Source organism: Salvelinus namaycush, chromosome 27 (assembly GCF_016432855.1).
Source record: "Salvelinus namaycush isolate Seneca chromosome 27, SaNama_1.0, whole genome shotgun sequence".
NCBI lineage: Eukaryota > Metazoa > Chordata > Actinopteri > Salmoniformes > Salmonidae > Salvelinus > Salvelinus namaycush.
This window is the reverse complement of record NC_052333.1, coordinates 27,887,813-27,910,537: the sequence shown is the minus strand read 5'-3', so window position 1 is coordinate 27,910,537 and position 22,725 is coordinate 27,887,813. Positions and strand designations below refer to the sequence as shown.

General features: G+C 48.0%; 1 protein-coding gene and 1 long non-coding RNA gene across 2 annotated transcripts; both read right to left on the bottom strand.

Moving 5' to 3' along the window:
• Positions 1-17,647: 17,647 nt before the first annotated feature.
• Positions 17,648-19,776, bottom strand: zgc:64022. Its single transcript, XM_038966480.1, has 4 exons — positions 19,620-19,776; positions 19,357-19,410; positions 19,163-19,239; positions 17,648-18,990 (listed from the first exon to the last, which is right to left on the bottom strand). Exons 1-4 carry the CDS (start codon positions 19,732-19,734, stop codon positions 18,574-18,576), a joined length of 663 nt encoding a protein of 220 aa, XP_038822408.1. The 5' UTR covers positions 19,735-19,776; the 3' UTR covers positions 17,648-18,573.
• A 642-nt stretch (positions 19,777-20,418) lies between these two features.
• Positions 20,419-22,088, bottom strand: LOC120022073. Its single transcript, XR_005472587.1, has 3 exons — positions 21,959-22,088; positions 21,508-21,626; positions 20,419-21,235 (listed from the first exon to the last, which is right to left on the bottom strand). It is a non-coding gene; the product is annotated as an uncharacterized LOC120022073 (long non-coding RNA).
• Positions 22,089-22,725: the final 637 nt, after the last annotated feature.

The following is a 22,725-nucleotide window of genomic DNA, read 5'->3' as shown; positions in this document are numbered from 1 at the left end:
CACATCACTAAGGAATGAACATGGTCCACACACACCAACACAGTCGGGAAGAAGACAACGCGTCTTTCCCCTCAGGAGGCTGAAAATATTTGGCATGGGCCCTCAGATCCTCAAGAAGTTCTATAGCTGCACCATTGAGAGCATCTTGACTGGTTGCATTACCGCTTGGCATCCGACCGCAAGGCGCTACAGAGAATAATGCGTGTATATACCAGGTAGTGTCCGAGGAAATTGTCAGACTCCAGCCACCCAAGTCATAGACTGTTCTCTCTGCTACCACACGGCAAGTGGTATCGATGCAAAATCTCTGTGTGTGTGTGTGGGTGCGTGCGTGCGTGCGTGTGTGTGTGTGGGTGCGTGCGTGCGTGCGGTATAGATAGAAGTACAATAAATCCTGCAATCCCTCTTGTCTTCTCTAGGGGGGTTGTAAAAAATATATCTGTACCCAGCAGCAGTAGTACTTCCCAAATAAGCTGAAATAAGACTTTAATAGGTTTCCTAGGTACAGTACATCTCTGCATTCATGTGAGTACTGTGCACTGAATGTCCATACCTAACGGAGTATGGTAGTAAAAATGCGGACGTGTCTAGCAGAGAGCTGTCTGCAGGGTGTCTGTTTTTGGGTCTGCATGTCCGTCCAGCTAGCATCAACAAACAGTAGCTACATTTGTTTGTTTCTCGCTGGGTAGTGCATGGAGCTCTTGGCAGGGTGCGAGTGGTACCAAGCACATTCCAGTCAATTGAACATGGAGCTTAATGATTAGCGGACTCTGCTAGGGGTCCACCACTCTCCATGGGAGGGTAGCTATTGGGCTGAGATTGGGCTGAGTCATTGTCTACCAAACAGAGTAGTTTTCTACTATCTCAGCCAGGGAACACTGAAACAAGGCACCTTACTGCTGAAACGGACATTCTAACACTCAACAGTCTGGATTTCCAACATAAAAGAACGCATGTACAAAAGGACATTTTGACGGTCGTTATCTTGATATAGGCATGATGCCAAGATGTAGTCTGGGGGTTGGGTTCAGACTGCGCTCCTTCAACAAAGAAAGTGAGATCAGCAAACTTGAAGGCCAATCCTACCAGATGATTCAGACACTTGCTACCTGAAACCACTTACTTACGATTATGGGTTTTACACATTCAGCTATGCTTTGCAAAAAAATGACTCACGCACATGTCTATTTGTCTCGAAGAAAGTGAGCTTGACAGAAAGGCTGAGGTTATGTATACAGAGGTACACTACACGCTGATGGCAAAGTATTATTTTCTCTCTTCAGCTGCTGAAATCCACATTGAGAAATGACATTAGCCTACATGAACAGCAATCCAATGGATCCTTGTTAACTTATTTATTTGTACAGTAAATGGCAGCACTACCACTAGACCATCCTCCGACACAGGACTGCTTTAGCATTTGATAGGGAGAGAAAAATTGCAGAAATTATGACATTGTCTGACATTTATGATAATTATGATATTATCTGACATTTCAGTACTGTCATCTGCCCTCAGCCAGTCAATAGAGTCAGTATCATACAATGTACACTGTCTGCTGGGTGACTCAGGCTACATGTAACAAAGTGCCTGTGTAGGTCAGAGGTCAAGGGTCAACCCAGATGCAGATCAGACAGCTCAATAGACAGAGTCACTAAGGTGCCCTGATTGCATCTCAGGAGTCAGACACTCACCCAACAAAGCCTTTTCAAGGAGCCAATCCCTAAAGGTGACAGGTCAAGTCCTGTAAAAACAATGGGTGTGGAGATAAGATGTGTTTGATCAGGGAGGTACCTAACAGGAGGAAGTCAAATAATAGACTCATAGTAACAGACACGTTCAAATGCTCACACGCACACTCTCACTCACTCTCAATGGACCTTTCTCTCACACACGTGTAACCAGTGTGAAATGGCTAGCTAGTTAGCAGTGTGCGCTAGTAGCATTTGAATCGGTGATGACATTCGCTCTGAGACCTTGAAGTAGTTGTTTCCCTCTGCAAGGGCTGCGACTTTTGTGGAGTGATAGGTAACGATGCTTTGAGGGTGACTAGTTCAAGCCCAGGTTGGGGTGAGGAGAGGGATGGAAGCAATACTGTTAAACTGTTACACACACACACACACACACACACACACACACACACACACACACACACACACACACACACACACACACACACACACACACACACACACACACACACACACACACACACACACACACAGAGTAAGACACAATGACAAAAGTAGTTAATCTTCTTCGTGCGTCAACAGACTGTTAGGAACCTAATAATTTCATATCATACCGTCCACTCACCTTAGGAGAGCTCCAGTGTGTGTGGGTGTTTATGTTTGAGAGAGAGAGCGGCAGAGAGAGGGGGGGGGGGGAGCAGCTAAAGAGAGAACATAATACCTTGCACACAGAGAGGCAGGGTCTCTATAGACCAATCTGATTTGGACGGGCACTTCAATCTGTGCACGTGTCTGGAGAAAGACACAGATGGCCCTCAGGCACAGGTGAGTGTCGGTGTGACCCGTTTCCTCCACACTGTGTGTGAGTGTCGGTGTGACCCGTTTCCTCCACACTGTGTGTGAGTGTCGGTGTGACCCGTTTCCTCCACACTGTGTGTGAGTGTCTGTGTGACCCGTTTCCTCCACACTGTGTGTGAGTGTCTGTGTGACCCGTTTCCTCCACACTGTGTGTGAGTGTCTGTGTGACCCGTTTCCTCCACACTGTGTGTGAGTGTCTGTGTACCCGTTTCCTCCATACTGTGTGTGAGTGTCTGTGTGACCCGTTTCCTCCACACTGTGTGTGAGTGTCGGTGTGACCCGTTTCCTCCACACTGTGTGTGAGTGTCTGTGTGACCCGTTTCCTCCACACTGTGTGTGAGTGTCTGTGTACCCGTTTCCTCCACACTGTGTGTGTGTCTGTGTGACCCGTTTCCTCCACACTGTGTGTGAGTGTCTGTGTACCCGTTTCCTCCACACTGTGTGTGAGTGTCGGTGTGACCCGTTTCCTCCACACTGTGTGTGAGTGTCTGTGTGACCCGTTTCCTCCACAATGTGTGTGAGTGTCTGTGTACCCGTTTCCTCCACACTGTGTGTGAGTGTCTGTGTGACCCGTTTCCTCCACACTGTGTGTGAGTGTCGGTGTGACCCGTTTCCTCCACACTGTGTGTGAGTGTCGGTGTGACCCGTTTCCTCCACACTGTGTGTGAGTGTCTGTGTGACCCGTTTCCTCCACACTGTGTGTGAGTGTCGGTGTGACCCGTTTCCTCCACACTGTGTGTGAGTGTCGGTGTGACCCGTTTCCTCCACACTGTGTGTGAGTGTCGGTGTGACCCGTTTCCTCCACACTGTGTGTGAGTGTCGGTGTGACCCGTTTCCTCCACACTGTGTGTGAGTGTCGGTGTACCTTCCTCCACACTGTGTGTGAGTGTCGGTGTGACCCGTTTCCTCCACACTGTGTGTGAGTGTCGGTGTGACCCGTTTCCTCCACACTGTGTGTGAGTGTCTGTGTGACCCGTTTCCTCCACACTGTGTGTGAGTGTCGGTGTGACCCGTTTCCTCCACACTGTGTGTGAGTGTCGGTGTACCTTCCTCCACACTGTGTGTGAGTGTCGGTGTGACCCGTTTCCTCCACACTGTGTGTGAGTGTCGGTGTACCTTCCTCCACACTGTGTGTGAGTGTCTGTGTGACCCGTTTCCTCCACACTGTGTGTGAGTGTCGGTGTGACCCGTTTCCTCCACACTGTGTGTGAGTGTCGGTGTACCTTCCTCCACACTGTGTGTGAGTGTCGGTGTGACCCGTTTCCTCCACACTGTGTGTGAGTGTCGGTGTGACCCGTTTCCTCCACACTGTGTGTGAGTGTCGGTGTACCTTCCTCCACACTGTGTGTGAGTGTCGGTGTGACCCGTTTCCTCCACACTGTGTGTGAGTGTCGGTGTACCTTCCTCCACACTGTGTGTGAGTGTCTGTGTGACCCGTTTCCTCCACACTGTGTGTGAGTGTCGGTGTGACCTGTTTCCTCCACACTGTGTGTGAGTGTCGGTGTACCTTCCTCCACACTGTGTGTGAGTGTCTGTGTGACCCGTTTCCTCCACACTGTGTGTGAGTGTCGGTGTGACCCGTTTCCTCCACACTGTGTGTGAGTGTCGGTGTACCTTCCTCCACACTGTGTGTGAGTGTCGGTGTGACCCGTTTCCTCCACACTGTGTGTGAGTGTCGGTGTACCTTCCTCCACACTGTGTGTGAGTGTCTGTGTGACCCGTTTCCTCCACACTGTGTGTGAGTGTCGGTGTGACCCGTTTCCTCCACACTGTGTGTGAGTGTCTGTGTGACCCGTTTCCTCCACACTGTGTGTGAGTGTCGGTGTGACCCGTTTCCTCCACACTGTGTGTGAGTGTCTGTGTGACCCGTTTCCTCCACACTGTGTGTGAGTGTCTGTGTGACCCGTTTCCTCCACACTGTGTGTGAGTGTCTGTGTACCCGTTTCCTCCACACTGTGTGTGAGTGTCGGTGTGACCCGTTTCCTCCACACTGTGTGTGAGTGTCGGTGTGACCCGTTTCCTCCACACTGTGTGTGAGTGTCTGTGTGACCCGTTTCCTCCACACTGTGTGTGAGTGTCTGTGTGACCCGTTTCCTCCACACTGTGTGTGAGTGTCGGTGTGACCCGTTTCCTCCACACTGTGTGTGAGTGTCTGTGTACCTTCCTCCACACTGTGTGTGAGTGTCTGTGTGACCCGTTTCCTCCACACTGTGTGTGAGTGTCTGTGTGACCCGTTTCCTCCACACTGTGTGTGAGTGTCGGTGTGACCCGTTTCCTCCACACTGTGTGTGAGTGTCTGTGTGACCCGTTTCCTCCACACTGTGTGTGAGTGTCGGTGTGACCCGTTTCCTCCACACTGTGTGTGAGTGTCTGTGTACCCGTTTCCTCCACACTGTGTGTGAGTGTCTGTGTGACCCGTTTCCTCCACACTGTGTGTGAGTGTCGGTGTGACCCGTTTCCTCCACACTGTGTGTGAGTGTCGGTGTACCTTCCTCCACACTGTGTGTGAGTGTCGGTGTGACCCGTTTCCTCCACACTGTGTGTGAGTGTCGGTGTACCTTCCTCCACACTGTGTGTGAGTGTCGGTGTGACCCGTTTCCTCCACACTGTGTGTGAGTGTCGGTGTACCTTCCTCCACACTGTGTGTGAGTGTCTGTGTGACCCGTTTCCTCCACACTGTGTGTGAGTGTCGGTGTGACCCGTTTCCTCCACACTGTGTGTGAGTGTCGGTGTACCTTCCTCCACACTGTGTGTGAGTGTCTGTGTGACCCGTTTCCTCCACACTGTGTGTGAGTGTCGGTGTGACCCGTTTCCTCCACACTGTGTGTGAGTGTCGGTGTACCTTCCTCCACACTGTGTGTGAGTGTCGGTGTGACCCGTTTCCTCCACACTGTGTGTGAGTGTCGGTGTACCTTCCTCCACACTGTGTGTGAGTGTCTGTGTGACCCGTTTCCTCCACACTGTGTGTGAGTGTCGGTGTGACCCGTTTCCTCCACACTGTGTGTGAGTGTCTGTGTGACCCGTTTCCTCCACACTGTGTGTGAGTGTCGGTGTGACCCATTTCCTCCACACTGTGTGTGAGTGTCTGTGTGACCCGTTTCCTCCACACTGTGTGTGAGTGTCTGTGTGACCCGTTTCCTCCACACTGTGTGTGAGTGTCTGTGTACCCGTTTCCTCCACACTGTGTGTGAGTGTCGGTGTGACCCGTTTCCTCCACACTGTGTGTGAGTGTCGGTGTGACCCGTTTCCTCCACACTGTGTGTGAGTGTCGGTGTGACCCGTTTCCTCCACACTGTGTGTGAGTGTCTGTGTGACCCGTTTCCTCCACACTGTGTGTGAGTGTCTGTGTGACCCGTTTCCTCCACACTGTGTGTGAGTGTCGGTGTGACCCGTTTCCTCCACACTGTGTGTGAGTGTCTGTGTACCTTCCTCCACACTGTGTGTGAGTGTCTGTGTGACCCGTTTCCTCCACACTGTGTGTGAGTGTCTGTGTGACCCGTTTCCTCCACACTGTGTGTGAGTGTCGGTGTGACCCGTTTCCTCCACACTGTGTGTGAGTGTCTGTGTGACCCGTTTCCTCCACACTGTGTGTGAGTGTCTGTGTGACCCGTTTCCTCCACACTGTGTGTGAGTGTCTGTGTACCCGTTTCCTCCATACTGTGTGTGAGTGTCTGTGTGACCCGTTTCCTCCACACTGTGTGTGAGTGTCGGTGTGACCCGTTTCCTCCACACTGTGTGTGAGTGTCTGTGTGACCCGTTTCCTCCACACTGTGTGTGAGTGTCTGTGTACCCGTTTCCTCCACACTGTGTGTGTGTCTGTGTGACCCGTTTCCTCCACACTGTGTGTGAGTGTCTGTGTACCCGTTTCCTCCACACTGTGTGTGAGTGTCGGTGTGACCCGTTTCCTCCACACTGTGTGTGAGTGTCTGTGTGACCCGTTTCCTCCACAATGTGTGTGAGTGTCTGTGTACCCGTTTCCTCCACACTGTGTGTGAGTGTCTGTGTGACCCGTTTCCTCCACACTGTGTGTGAGTGTCGGTGTGACCCGTTTCCTCCACACTGTGTGTGAGTGTCTGTGTGACCCGTTTCCTCCACACTGTGTGTGAGTGTCGGTGTGACCCGTTTCCTCCACACTGTGTGTGAGTGTCGGTGTGACCCGTTTCCTCCACACTGTGTGTGAGTGTCGGTGTGACCCGTTTCCTCCACACTGTGTGTGAGTGTCGGTGTGACCCGTTTCCTCCACACTGTGTGTGAGTGTCGGTGTACCTTCCTCCACACTGTGTGTGAGTGTCGGTGTGACCCGTTTCCTCCACACTGTGTGTGAGTGTCGGTGTGACCCGTTTCCTCCACACTGTGTGTGAGTGTCTGTGTGACCCGTTTCCTCCACACTGTGTGTGAGTGTCGGTGTGACCCGTTTCCTCCACACTGTGTGTGAGTGTCGGTGTACCTTCCTCCACACTGTGTGTGAGTGTCGGTGTGACCCGTTTCCTCCACACTGTGTGTGAGTGTCGGTGTACCTTCCTCCACACTGTGTGTGAGTGTCTGTGTGACCCGTTTCCTCCACACTGTGTGTGAGTGTCGGTGTGACCCGTTTCCTCCACACTGTGTGTGAGTGTCGGTGTACCTTCCTCCACACTGTGTGTGAGTGTCGGTGTGACCCGTTTCCTCCACACTGTGTGTGAGTGTCGGTGTGACCCGTTTCCTCCACACTGTGTGTGAGTGTCGGTGTACCTTCCTCCACACTGTGTGTGAGTGTCGGTGTGACCCGTTTCCTCCACACTGTGTGTGAGTGTCGGTGTACCTTCCTCCACACTGTGTGTGAGTGTCTGTGTGACCCGTTTCCTCCACACTGTGTGTGAGTGTCGGTGTGACCTGTTTCCTCCACACTGTGTGTGAGTGTCGGTGTACCTTCCTCCACACTGTGTGTGAGTGTCTGTGTGACCCGTTTCCTCCACACTGTGTGTGAGTGTCGGTGTGACCCGTTTCCTCCACACTGTGTGTGAGTGTCGGTGTACCTTCCTCCACACTGTGTGTGAGTGTCGGTGTGACCCGTTTCCTCCACACTGTGTGTGAGTGTCGGTGTACCTTCCTCCACACTGTGTGTGAGTGTCTGTGTGACCCGTTTCCTCCACACTGTGTGTGAGTGTCGGTGTGACCCGTTTCCTCCACACTGTGTGTGAGTGTCTGTGTGACCCGTTTCCTCCACACTGTGTGTGAGTGTCGGTGTGACCCGTTTCCTCCACACTGTGTGTGAGTGTCTGTGTGACCCGTTTCCTCCACACTGTGTGTGAGTGTCTGTGTGACCCGTTTCCTCCACACTGTGTGTGAGTGTCTGTGTACCCGTTTCCTCCACACTGTGTGTGAGTGTCGGTGTGACCCGTTTCCTCCACACTGTGTGTGTGAGTGTCGGTGTGACCCGTTTCCTCCACACTGTGTGTGAGTGTCTGTGTGACCCGTTTCCTCCACACTGTGTGTGAGTGTCTGTGTGACCCGTTTCCTCCACACTGTGTGTGAGTGTCGGTGTGACCCGTTTCCTCCACACTGTGTGTGAGTGTCTGTGTACCTTCCTCCACACTGTGTGTGAGTGTCTGTGTGACCCGTTTCCTCCACACTGTGTGTGAGTGTCTGTGTGACCCGTTTCCTCCACACTGTGTGTGAGTGTCGGTGTGACCCGTTTCCTCCACACTGTGTGTGAGTGTCTGTGTGACCCGTTTCCTCCACACTGTGTGTGAGTGTCGGTGTGACCCGTTTCCTCCACACTGTGTGTGAGTGTCTGTGTACCCGTTTCCTCCACACTGTGTGTGAGTGTCTGTGTGACCCGTTTCCTCCACACTGTGTGTGAGTGTCGGTGTGACCCGTTTCCTCCACACTGTGTGTGAGTGTCGGTGTACCTTCCTCCACACTGTGTGTGAGTGTCGGTGTGACCCGTTTCCTCCACACTGTGTGTGAGTGTCGGTGTACCTTCCTCCACACTGTGTGTGAGTGTCGGTGTGACCCGTTTCCTCCACACTGTGTGTGAGTGTCGGTGTACCTTCCTCCACACTGTGTGTGAGTGTCTGTGTGACCCGTTTCCTCCACACTGTGTGTGAGTGTCGGTGTGACCCGTTTCCTCCACACTGTGTGTGAGTGTCGGTGTACCTTCCTCCACACTGTGTGTGAGTGTCTGTGTGACCCGTTTCCTCCACACTGTGTGTGAGTGTCGGTGTGACCCGTTTCCTCCACACTGTGTGTGAGTGTCGGTGTACCTTCCTCCACACTGTGTGTGAGTGTCGGTGTGACCCGTTTCCTCCACACTGTGTGTGAGTGTCGGTGTACCTTCCTCCACACTGTGTGTGAGTGTCTGTGTGACCCGTTTCCTCCACACTGTGTGTGAGTGTCGGTGTGACCCGTTTCCTCCACACTGTGTGTGAGTGTCTGTGTGACCCGTTTCCTCCACACTGTGTGTGAGTGTCGGTGTGACCCATTTCCTCCACACTGTGTGTGAGTGTCTGTGTGACCCGTTTCCTCCACACTGTGTGTGAGTGTCTGTGTGACCCGTTTCCTCCACACTGTGTGTGAGTGTCTGTGTACCCGTTTCCTCCACACTGTGTGTGAGTGTCGGTGTGACCCGTTTCCTCCACACTGTGTGTGAGTGTCGGTGTGACCCGTTTCCTCCACACTGTGTGTGAGTGTCGGTGTGACCCGTTTCCTCCACACTGTGTGTGAGTGTCTGTGTGACCCGTTTCCTCCACACTGTGTGTGAGTGTCTGTGTGACCCGTTTCCTCCACACTGTGTGTGAGTGTCGGTGTGACCCGTTTCCTCCACACTGTGTGTGAGTGTCTGTGTACCTTCCTCCACACTGTGTGTGAGTGTCTGTGTGACCCGTTTCCTCCACACTGTGTGTGAGTGTCTGTGTGACCCGTTTCCTCCACACTGTGTGTGAGTGTCGGTGTGACCCGTTTCCTCCACACTGTGTGTGAGTGTCTGTGTGACCCGTTTCCTCCACACTGTGTGTGAGTGTCGGTGTGACCCGTTTCCTCCACACTGTGTGTGAGTGTCGGTGTACCTTCCTCCACACTGTGTGTGAGTGTCTGTGTGACCCGTTTCCTCCACACTGTGTGTGAGTGTCGGTGTGACCCGTTTCCTCCACACTGTGTGTGAGTGTCGGTGTACCTTCCTCCACACTGTGTGTGAGTGTCGGTGTGACCCGTTTCCTCCACACTGTGTGTGAGTGTCGGTGTACCTTCCTCCACACTGTGTGTGAGTGTCTGTGTGACCCGTTTCCTCCACACTGTGTGTGAGTGTCGGTGTGACCCGTTTCCTCCACACTGTGTGTGAGTGTCTGTGTGACCCGTTTCCTCCACACTGTGTGTGAGTGTCGGTGTGACCCATTTCCTCCACACTGTGTGTGAGTGTCTGTGTGACCCGTTTCCTCCACACTGTGTGTGAGTGTCTGTGTGACCCGTTTCCTCCACACTGTGTGTGAGTGTCTGTGTACCCGTTTCCTCCACACTGTGTGTGAGTGTCGGTGTGACCCGTTTCCTCCACACTGTGTGTGAGTGTCGGTGTGACCCGTTTCCTCCACACTGTGTGTGAGTGTCGGTGTGACCCGTTTCCTCCACACTGTGTGTGAGTGTCTGTGTGACCCGTTTCCTCCACACTGTGTGTGAGTGTCTGTGTGACCCGTTTCCTCCACACTGTGTGTGAGTGTCGGTGTGACCCGTTTCCTCCACACTGTGTGTGAGTGTCTGTGTACCTTCCTCCACACTGTGTGTGAGTGTCTGTGTGACCCGTTTCCTCCACACTGTGTGTGAGTGTCTGTGTGACCCGTTTCCTCCACACTGTGTGTGAGTGTCGGTGTGACCCGTTTCCTCCACACTGTGTGTGAGTGTCTGTGTGACCCGTTTCCTCCACACTGTGTGTGAGTGTCTGTGTGACCCGTTTCCTCCACACTGTGTGTGAGTGTCTGTGTACCCGTTTCCTCCACACTGTGTGTGAGTGTCGGTGTGACCCGTTTCCTCCACACTGTGTGTGAGTGTCGGTGTGACCCGTTTCCTCCACACTGTGTGTGAGTGTCGGTGTGACCCGTTTCCTCCACACTGTGTGTGAGTGTCTGTGTGACCCGTTTCCTCCACACTGTGTGTGAGTGTCGGTGTGACCCGTTTCCTCCACACTGTGTGTGAGTGTCTGTGTGACCCGTTTCCTCCACACTGTGTGTGAGTGTCGGTGTGACCCGTTTCCTCCACACTGTGTGTGAGTGTCGGTGTACCTTCCTCCACACTGTGTGTGAGTGTCTGTGTGACCCGTTTCCTCCACACTGTGTGTGAGTGTCTGTGTGACCCGTTTCCTCCACACTGTGTGTGAGTGTCGGTGTGACCCGTTTCCTCCACACTGTGTGTGAGTGTCGGTGTACCTTCCTCTTGCACTGCAAATAGGCTTAGTCAGCTAGCATCCTGTTTTCATTCCATTTCAGTTTCCTTTTACCCTTCAAAAATATAAGGCAACGTTTTTATTATCCCCTTTAAACAGCCCCGTGTTTACCACTTTCTTGCAGGTATACTGCTTTTATACATGTCAGTGGATAACTGGCAAATTGGAAGGGGTAGGGGTTTGGGAGGGGTGCATTTCAATTTAGGAAGGTGTTAAACAATGGAAGTGTTAATGGATGTACCTGCAAAAAAGCAGAGAACCATTCACACAGACCTGATTCCTGTATTTTGGTTACATGTTCTGTGAAAATACAGGAATCATGGCTTTTATTTTCCCTTGTTTTTTATCCCCCACCTCTTTTAGATATACCATATAAAAAAGCAGAGGGGTAAAATACGGTGATTTTGTGTATGAAAAGGCTACTAACTGACATTGGTTTAAGGACACAAGTTGCCAAACAGCTCTGTCTATATCAATCAATCTTTATTCTCTATTAATATAGACAGACGGGTTGACGACATCACAACAATACTGCATTCACAGCTCAGAGGTAAAAGGCTCAGAGGTAGATGGCTCATTTCAGCTAGTTTTATCTTGTTCTTGATACCATCTCTTGTTTTGAAGTGTTTTGAATGTTGCCACGTCTCTGCTAATATGGCTATGTAAACTCAGCAAAAAAATAAACATCCTCTCACTGTCAACTGCGTTTATTTTCAGCAAGCTTAACATGTGTAAATATTTGTATGAACATAATAAGATTCAACAACTGAGACATAAACTGAACAGGTTCCACAGACATGTGACTAACAGAAATGGAATAATGTATCCCTGAAAAAAGGGGGGGTCAAAATCAAAAGTAGCAGTCAGTATCTGGTGTGGCCACCAGCTGCATTAAGTACTGCAGGGCATCTCCTCCTCATGGACTGCACCAGATTTGCCAGTTCCTGCTGTGAGATGTTACCCCACTCTTCCACCAAGGCACATGCAAGTTCCCAGACATTTCTTGCAAGAAATCACACACAGAACGAGCAGTATGGCTGGTGGCATTGTCATGCTGGAGGGTCATGTCAGGATGAGCCTGCAGGAAGGGTACCACATGAGGGAGGAGGATGTCTTTCCTGTAACGCACCGCGTTGAGATTGCCTGCAATGACAACAAGCTCAGTCCGATGATGCTGTGACACACCGCCCCAGACCATGTCGGACCCTCCACCTCCAAATCGATCCCGCTCCAGAGTACAGGCGTCGGTGTAACGCTCATTCCTTCGACGATAAACGTGAATCCGACCATCACCCCTGGTGAGACAAAACCGCGACTCGTCAGTGAAGAGCACCTTTTGACAGTCCTGTCTGGTCCAGCGACGGTGGGGTTGTGCCCATAGGCGACGCTGTTGCCGGTGATGTCTGGTGAGGACCTGCCTTACAACTGGCCTACAAGCCCTCAGTCCAGCCTCTCTCAGCCTATTGTGGACAGTCTGAGCACTGATGGAGGGATTGTGCGTTCCTGGTGTAACTCGGGCAGTTTTTGTTGCCACCCTGTACGTGTCCCGCAGGTGTGATGTTCGGATGTACCGATCCTGTGTAGGTGTTGTTACACGTGGTCTGCCACTGCGAGGACGATCAGCTGTCCATCCTGTCTCCCTGTAGCACTGTCTTAGGCGTCTCACAGTACGGACATTGCAATTTATTGTCCTGGCCACATCTGCAGTCCTCATGCCTCCTTGCAGCATGCCTAAGGCATGTTCACGCATATGAGCAGGGACCCTGGGCATCTTTCTTTTGGTGTTTTTCAGAGTCAGTAGAAAGGCCTCTTTAGTGTCCGAAGTGTTCATAACTGTGACCTTAATTGCCTACCTGTTAGTGTCTTAACGACCGTTCCACAGGTGCATGTTCATTAATTGTCAATGGTTCATTGAACAAGCATGGGAAACAGTGTTTAAACCCTTTACAAATGAGATCTGTAAAGTTATTTGGATTTTTACGAATTAACTTTGAAAGACAGGGTCCTCAAAAAGGGACGTTTTATTTTTTGCTGAGTGTATTTGAGAAACAGCAAGTGCTTATTGGGAAAATGAACGTTTTCAGTAAACATTTGCAGACAAAATATAGCTTACATGTTGTCAATAATCCTTAGACTGTAAGCCAACCCTGTCTGTTTTGGCCTCGTAATAGTGCACACATCGGTTTTGTTGGTAAACACCCCACCCGTCTCTATAGCACTGTTTGCAAATACATTTGTTACATGCTTAGAACAACTCCCCAGACTTAAAGCCCCACTGGGAACACTGGTTGATTTAATGTTGTTTCCACGTCATTTCAATAAAATGATGTTAAACCAACGTGGAATTGACGTTGAATTGATTTCTGTGACCAGTGGGAAGGAAAATCTCCTTTGGAAGGAAGCCATCCTCCTCGGCTTGGTAGAAGTACAAAGTGCAGATGAACATTCTTATGCATCTCTAGAGCGGTTTATTTTGTGTGATTGCAAGATTCAGGATTCACTTCTCCAACTCAACCAAAAATAAAAGTTAAGTAATGGGAGGAAGCAAGTGGCTCAGGGCCTCCAGAGTGACGACGCTGCAGGCTGACTTCGGTCATCAGTTGAATGGTGTTTCCTCCGTCACACTGGTGCAGCTGGCTTCCGGATTAAGCGGGCGGGTGTTAAGAAGCGCGGTTTGGCGGGTCATGTTTCGGAGGACATGTTTTCGACCTTCACCTCTCCCGAGCCTGTTGGGGAGTTGCAGTGAAGAGACAAGATCTTAATTGGATCGCAATTGGATATCATGAAATTGGGGAGGAAAAGGGTGTAAAAAAAATACAAAAGCCAGTGGCTCAGACAGAACTCTCCAAGCAGTATATACATCTCCTTTCAAATGTTGATAGTTGGTTGCGTTGTCAAGCAAACACAATTCAATATTACTTTTGTAATAACGTAAATAAACGTTCTAAATGGATTTCACACATTGACGTTTGAGGGGCAAGGCTGGACATTGCTCTGTTTTACTACGTGTCCGATAGTATTGACATGGCTGTCATCCATGTTGTTGATGCCTGTCTGCCTTCTGGTCGTTATTGATTGGTATGTGTGTGTGTGTGTGTTAACGACGTGTGTTAACAACGTGCCTGCAAGAAGCTGCGAGGTGTGTTTCTGTGCTCCTCGTTCGCTGGCACAGGTGAAACCCCCGGGGGCTTCCAGAGAATCCTCGCTGTGAAAAAAAACACCCACTATCTCTTGCCAACATGACCCTAACCTCCCAACCCCCCCACAGCTGATCGCAAGTAGAGTTCATTCTGTGGGATCTTCCCGGTGGTGCGTGCTTGATTTCTTGATGGCGTGGGGAAGAGAGCGTGGGCAACAGTGACAGCACTGGTTGCCATGGACACCGTGTTTCCCTTCTCCGTTCCGTCCCACAATGATGACATCGTGGCAGCTCTTAGTCTGTGTGGCACAGCAACCTGTTCTCCAACTGGCACGATCCCTCCCACTTCTGACAGACAAGTGTCAACAATGGTGGTGTTGTTGCCATGCACCTTCACATCCATACTCATGAATACTGACTGAAGCACTGAAGAACCCAGCGTTTGTTGTTGCTTGCGTCACATTTTTCGGGAGGATGGAAGGGAGTGGGAGGGTATAGATTTTAGAACAGGAGACAATGCTCTAAACGAATGGACCTCATAACATTTCATTTGCGTATCGGCTCAGAACCTCTAACCAAATAGCCGCATTTACCACACCCCTTCTCCCAGATATATTACATCACATACTGTATGGCTGTACTGGACATGAAGTATTATTACGGAGGTATGCAACAGGCCTTGGAAAAATAAGAGTTGCCGTGGTGAAAAAGGGAAATCTTCCACTCCCACCCTTGCCAGAGCTGTACATTCCCCGTATCGATGTGGGTCTCCATGGACACCGTTAATAACAGTATGCAGTATGGCATACTGATAGTACTTAATTGTAAGTACCAAATACAAGTACTTGAACTGTACACCGAGCATACAAAACATTAAGAACACCAAATCTTTCCATGACATAGATTGAACAAGTGAATCCAGGTGAAAGCTATGATCCCTTGTTGATGTCACTTGTTAAATCCACTTCAATCAGTGTAGATGAAGGGGAGGAGACAGGTTAAAGAAGGATTTTTAAGCCTTGAGACAATTGAGACATTGTGTATGTGTGCCATTCAGAGGGTGAATGGGCATGACAAAATATTTAAGTGCCTTTGAACTGGGTATGGTAGTAGGTGCCAGGCGCACCGGTTTGTGTCAAGAACTGCAACATCGCTGGGTTTTTCACACTCAAAAGTTTCCCATGTGTATCAAGAATGGTCTACCACCCAAAGGACATCCAGCCAACTTGACACAACTGTGGGAAGCATTGGAGTCAACATGGGCCAGCATCCCTGTGGAATGCTTTCAAAACCGAGCAGAGTCCATACCCTGATGAATTAAGGCTGTTCTGAGGGTAAAGGGGGGGGGGGGGGGGTGCAACTCAATATCAATGTGTTCCTAATGTTTGGTGTATTCAGTATATAAGACGTGCATTATTATACAAGTGTGGTCCTCCTTCCTGAGATTATTCACCAAAATTACAAATGGGTTTCTTTACCCTCTAAGCAGTCTATGGACAAGGTATGACAGCAATCCATGCTTTTGTTTAGTTTCCCTGGCAGTGGCTGGCACTGTTTCCAAATGCTAACATTTAAGTCCCATTCAAGTCATGGGTCTGATATTAGCAGTTTTGTGCATCATGTTCAAATCATCTATAAGTGACTTTGTTGAGCTTCACAATACATTTGAGATACTTTTGAATTATTTGGACATGAGTGAAAATTGCTAACATGAACTGAATGAGATTTGCGCCACAAATGCTACAACATAAGCACTTGGAAACAGTGCCAAGGAAACTAAACCAAAGCATGGATTGCTCTCATTCCTTGTCCATAGACTGCTTACAGGGTAAGGAAACCAGTATGCTTTTTTGTAATTTGGGTGAACTATCCCTTTAGTTAATCCTGAACTCAATGGACATGTGTTGGTGATGTATTACAGTATTTATGTGTATGAGATATGATTTGAATGTGTATGATATCTATTTTCCTACAGCATCATTGTGTGTCCACAACGAGAAAAGGAAGCTCATTTAGACAGTTGAGACTCCCCCTTCCTTCTCTCAAAGCATTTTCTTGTAAAGGTTAAGGAGAGCCTGGAGGAGAACTGGTGAGCCCAATGTGGTTACGTCTGAGGAACGGGACCTAAACGAGGAGTGTCAGTGGAGAATAGGTTGTGAACTTGTGGCAACCAGTGGTGGTAAGGACAGGAACACGTGGAGAAGAATGAGAGGCTCTGTACTACGGAAGGTGGGTATGGACTTTTTGCTTCTTTAGCCCTGTTTATACCTGGTTGTAACATGCATCCTTTATCCTGATCCACATTCTGATTGAGTTCAGATTTTAAGACAGGTGTAGATGATTAAAAAACGAATTGTGATCTGAATGTGATCTGATCTTCCTGCCCATCTCAAGAGGTAGTCAGGCACGCACTGTCACTAGATATCTTAGTGTAGACAGATCTGGAAAGTAAAACCATTTAAATAATTATTCCACCCTCTAAAGTCATTGACAGCTGGAACCATTGACTTATGGCAACAATATGTCTTAAAGTATATAAATATTATTTTCGAAAGACTATGTCAAATAATTTGCATAGAGGGAGGGACCAGGGAATCTGCTCACAATGAGGACACAGTGGACAATACACGTTTTAAAACCGTGTGTAGACGTGGACTCAAATGCCTCTGGGGACTGCTTCAAGCTCAGTGTCTGTCATTGTGGAATCCCCCCATTGCTTGTTATTGCAGGAGGCTCACCCTCCTGGAGAACTACAGGGTATGCAGGACTCTTCTGCAGCCCTGCTGAACACGAACACCTGATTCTACCATCAACTGCTCATCAGTACCTTTTTTACATAGCCTTCCTGCTGGATGTGCATCGCTCTACTCACAGCATTATCAAAGCCCCCCAACCCCTTAAACCAAACTGTCCCTTGAGATGTGGTTTCTGCTGGAGTTAGACATGCGATGCCCTGGTGTTGTGACTAGAGAACTCCCATGTTTGGCCACAGCAGTCAGCTTCCCACATTTAGATCCTGTCTGGTCCCACAAGGTCAAATGTAGAGTGAACCTGTGAGTAAGTAAGGGGGTAATGAAGTGGCACGAGCTCCCCTTTTTTGATGTGATCGAGGATGTTTGTTCGTTCCCGTTTCATTTGGTCAGAGAAGTCAAATGCGGCAGATGAAATGGCTTTGAAGGCAGAGCTGATGTGCCAGGGCTTCAGGGTGATTGACCTTGGTTAGGAGGTCAACGTTGATGGGGGCTGACTGCCGTCCCCATAGTGAGTCTATAGGATTAGGTTTGGTAAGCTCAGTTCTGCGATCTCAGCGCTACATTGACAGATTGAGAGATTTAAGAGAGCACTGAAGGATTTCTCTCCGAATAACCTTAGAAACCTTCGTTGAGATTTGTCAGTAATTTGTTAAGTATCCTGGGAGAGGAGTGAGATTTGACTTGGTTAATCTTTACCTCTAGTTGGATTGTGAGAAGATGTTCCCCTCTTACAGCACATTAAAGATCTCCAGCATGGCTTGACAAAGTGCGTGAAAAAAATATAAAAGCATTCATTTCACATTTTATTATGAAATTGTAGGACCAAGTTCTGTAGTATGTACACTTTGTACAGTTAAAGTAATGACTTGTATAACAAACATGACTTACTTCAGTTTCCATAATTCATGAGAAGTTACAAAAAACGTGATAGAATCAGTAGTAGGATATTGAAATAGACATGTTTGTCCACTGCATTAACACCCCTACGAAAAAGTCAAGTAGGCCTCGGCATTCTTCAAAGACGTGAAATGTACAGCACTCTCAGACAAATAGAGGGTATTGACATTAATGAACAGAGAATGGTCCCCCACTGGCTGACCTTTCAAAAACACCTTAAAGGTGTGATTGATGTAGGTGCCATGGATGGAAACGCAGCAAAGCTACTGGAGTCTGTATACTAACTAAGGGAGCAAATGTAATGATCACACCATTATCAATGCTACACATTCACTTCTCTGTCTTACATAGATTGTCAACAGTCCAAGGGATTGTGCCAACGATAAGACCAAGCAGACCCGTAGAACGTTCTGCCTGCTGATACAGATTTGTGAAGAGAAATAAGTTGTCTATTGCACATAGGTTTTCCACAATACTTCTTCCAGGAATTTAAACAAGAACCCTTCTGCTTTACAGTTGGCAATTGAATGGCATGTCTAACACGTTGGCAATTTAAGGGCATTTTTCTGCTACTTCAGGCCACCTGACCTCAGACACAAGAGTACTTAATCCTGTCAGTTTGATAGGATTTGATTGTCAATCATCTCATTTGAGTAACAATCCAACCAGCTTGAGTTCAGTTAGTCTTAAAATCATAGAGCTGTGCATGGACCTATTCCAATATGGAAACATAACCATCCACTTTATGCACGGACAAGTCCTGGGCTGTTGAGATGCAGAACTACAGTAACATCTCAATGTCTCTGGTATTAAGCTATATTGGAACTACTCAGTCCTCTTCCTTCCGAAAACGGCGGACATGCTTCTCACAATACCCTTGATCCCAGCAGCCCCCTTCTTGAGCGCCCTCGCCTCTCGGATAAGGTCGAGCAGTTCGTGAAATACCAGCTGTACCTCATGGTATGTCTCCGCTACAGAGATCTCAAAGAAGCCACAGTCTGTGGAAAGAGCGAGGAGGCGTCCTTCCTCGCTGGAGACGGTGCGGCGATGCTGGAGGTCACGTTTATTGCCCACGATAATGACGGGATGGGCTCCGGGGAATTTGCTTTTGGCTTGCTGGATGCGCTGCACCTGTTGTCGCACCACGTTGAAGCTGGCACGGTCACATATGCTGTAAACCAGGATGAAACCGTCAGCCCACTGGAGTTGTCTGTCACTGATGTGTCCCTCGACCTCACCATTCTAAAACACATGAAGACAAAATACATGTGTTTAGTCAACCCTTTAACCTCCCTGTTGAATATAAATACTCCAGTATGCCCTGCCTGTTTGAGAATCCACTAATCAAAGTCTGTCGTTACCATTATAAAGTTAATATCATGTAGCCTAAATTATTTAGAATGTTTTCCCTCACCTGGGGGCAAAGCGAGTCCCAGATATTGAAGCTGATCTCCCGTCCTTCTATTCGGTCAGTGTGACTGTAGATGGATTCTGTAAATGCAAAACAAATCCGAACCATTTATATATTTGGTTTGATCTACTGTAACCTATTGATTTGATTGCAATTATATAATTATCAGTGGATCAAGTCAAAAGACCAGCACTTACCAATATCGCCGTATTCGCCGATGAACCTTCTAGTGAGGAACCGCACCGTGAGAGCTGAGGACACAAAATTGCGTAATTAATGAGACATGTTGAACAGTAAAATGCATTACAACAGGAAATCCATTTCACACTGCATTTGGCCGTCATAACTCCTGTCTACTTTCAACGATCACAGTAAAGTCCCTCTTCACCGTGCACAAAGATTGTCAACGTCATGAATGAAAGTGCAATTCAATTTTAAGGATTCATTCAACTATGCTCACCAGATTTACCGACGCTTTCCGCTCCAAGTAGTAAGACATTAGCCTCCACCTTTTGCTGACTTCCTTCCATCGTTTTGCTGTAGTGGCGAGTTGGCTGATTTACTTGGACAACCATTTGTTAAAAGGGCGCAGCGGTTTCCGTGTCTCTGCTCAATGTGTAAGATACACAAAGTGAACTCTCTAGGATTGTGCTGCCTGGCAATTTATAAGGGGTAGGCGGGCACTGTTCGCTGATGGACAAAAAGTATGGGCCAATGAGGACTGTGCGCTTGTCTACGGCCAATGCGCTTCGTCTAGAACTCCGTGCCCGAATAGCATACATTCCTAACCTTCAAAATGTATCGATTTTATCTTCACCATTGTTGTTGGAGTTTAGTTATTAAATGGACACAAATTCATAACAAACCATAATCTTGGGATTAACAGAACAATCTATACCAAAAAGACAAATAAAAAAACTGCGTGTAGATGCTAAAATAACCTGCAATTAATAGTTATCCCACCCCGTAGTCATAAGAGCAAAGACAAGGATGTATAGAGCTATTTGAACCTACATGATGGCAGAACCAACATTTTGCATTGTCAATACACTGATGACCAATGCCACCTGCTGGTGGTAATATTATGGACGTTTCTACTTTACCATGGTCCTGTTTGAATAGCGCCCAGTAAGATTTTCACAGAGTTATGACATTTACCAAACTTGACCAAGACAAAATCATAGAGATAAAATGCACATAAGTATTTATTGTAAATAGACAAAAGGTGAATTAAATCCCAAAAGTCAAACCATGTGCAACATTGTTTTCATCCCCAGTGTAAAAATCAGGTTTGTAACAAACTAGTTGGCACCCTTGCACTTCTCAAATAATTCCCTATTTCTTTGAAAAATGGAGAACTTTGTCTCCAGACCTTGAATTTTCAACATTCTAGAACCCATTGTATGGAGACCGAGCAGTTGCCACATCCATAACCTATGGCGAGAGCTGACAACAGCATTTGGTGGAGGGCACCCCTCAAACATGAAAGAATTAGAGCAGTTTGCTTCTGAAGGCTGAGTAAAATCGACAGTAATAAGATGCAGCCAAAAAGCATTTGTCTGCAGTTCTTGGCTAAAGGCTATGCAACCAAGTACTTGCCAATCATTTTGTACATGCCAAATTGTAAACTTAAATTTACCAAAATAAAATTGGTTCTGTAATGTTAAAAATACAGTAAGGTGTGGAGACCAAAGGTTTTTTCAAATTTCAAGTTATTTTAGAAGAAATATTGAATTATTAAGAAAAGTGCAAGGGTGCCAATATTTGGCTGCAACTATATACAAATATGTTCACCAAGGAATTCAAAGGCCAAATTAAATACACAAATACAGGCTTCTGCTGCCATTCTCCATCGAGTCCTGTGTAAAAGGAGTGTGCCTGCGCGCTCCTCCTCTAGAGGCCTCGGATTCTCCTCATGGACACTTTCTCCTTGTCCCCCTCTTGTTCTGCACTCCTCTCCGCCCTCCGCTTCCCCGTGGTGGGGGTTGACGAGTAGCGAAGGGTGCAGGATCCCACAAACGTTTTGACCAGCTCTCTCCCGAAACATGCCTCAAGTCAGTCCACTGACTTGGAATACTGAGAAGAGAAAAGAGCGATGAAAGGTCAAGAGCAACAGAGATCCAGATCACTACATTGATGACTAAAGAGAGCAATAGAATACTGCTTTCCAACTTTCAAAGCTCTGACAAATTGTTTCACAATTTACCAGGAAGGTAGGAGTTAGGGGATTTTGGCAAAGCACCATCATTTGGAAATGAGGGCCTACATATGCAACTGTAGCCGTTATATTTCTCTATAGGCAAATCCGGGTGCCGAGTCATGGACACATCCATTGTGAGTCTCCTCACCTTCACGCTCTTCAACAGTGTGTGGAGAAGCCAGAAATCGGACACAAATTCTGACTGGGTGCGGTAAGGGGGGCAGTTTCCACAGCAACAGTCCCCGTATCATGACGATGTTAAGAGAGCTAAGGAGAGGGAGTCAAAATACAATATTTCTCTAAAGTCAAGGCAAGACAACTGACTAACATCAAACTGCAATTGTTTACAGTATATCTGACACACACAATTGAAAAGTCATACTTCATTAAAGGGACCAGTCATTTGTCAGCAACCTACTTGGCAATAAACATTGCAGTGAAGACCGTCACTAACATATTCTTTATTAACATTAAATTCATATCAATATTCAAAGTCTTGTGATTGTGTGACATTTTAATAGCCAAAACTATGGCAATACTAAAAGAGGGATGCTAAGGATGTGTATACATAAATGCAGTAAGTTGCACTTGTCGATTACCTTTCCTGGTCTGCAGAGGACAATGCTGTTCTTTGTGCATGAAAGGACAAGCAGTAGGCGCTCACATCTCTGTAGGGTCGACCCCAAAGGGTAAGCGATGGTTCACACACACACCAGTGTTTCCCCAACTTCAGGCTTCAAGTACCCCAAACAGCATACATTTTTGTTGTAGCCCTGGACAAGCACACCTGATTCAACTTGTCAACTAATCATCAAGCCCTGAATGAGTTGAATCAGGTGAGTTTGTCCTGGGGCAACAACCCAAATGTGTGCTGTTGGGGCAACTGGAGTTAGAAACACTGCTGTAGACTACACTGGACAAACAAACACCTTGGAGTGGGCAAACAGAAACAATGGTGATTTAACGGCCAGACTAAAAACAAAAGTGGGTTGGATGAGTGTGATAAAATAACCAATCAAGATCCGGTCACATCAGAAATACATGGTTTACATTTTGATTCTACCCGTGTCTTTTTCAATTAAAAAATGATTCCCTGGATCTAAAAACAGACCATCTCCACTAAAATAGGATCAGGGTCAATAAGTACTAGATGCGGACACAGCAAACAATACTAGACATGTTCATAGAACTGGGCATGCACAGCCGTATGTACCCAGATGCATATATTCCAGGTGAAAGGTAGCAGACGTGCCCAGACATGCTCTGCGAAGTAAAAAGGCTCACCATTTGGTCAGGAGGGCTCATACACAGTTCCTTGTCTGTCCCACTGTAGTCCTCCAGCAACGCCAGATCAGAGGTCCCGGCA

Bases quoted from the DNA above. Each gene is read 5' to 3' on its own strand.
- zgc:64022 (XM_038966480.1), bottom strand. From the start codon at position 19,734: ATGGTTGTCCAAGTAAATCAGCCAACTCGCCACTACAGCAAAACGATG. The intron at 19,240-19,356 runs GTAAGTGCTGGT...TTGCATTTACAG, and splicing joins CGGCGAATACGGCGATATTG to AATCCATCTACAGTCACACT. The intron at 18,991-19,162 runs GTGAGGGAAAAC...CATGTGTTTTAG, and splicing joins GGGACTCGCTTTGCCCCCAG to AATGGTGAGGTCGAGGGACA.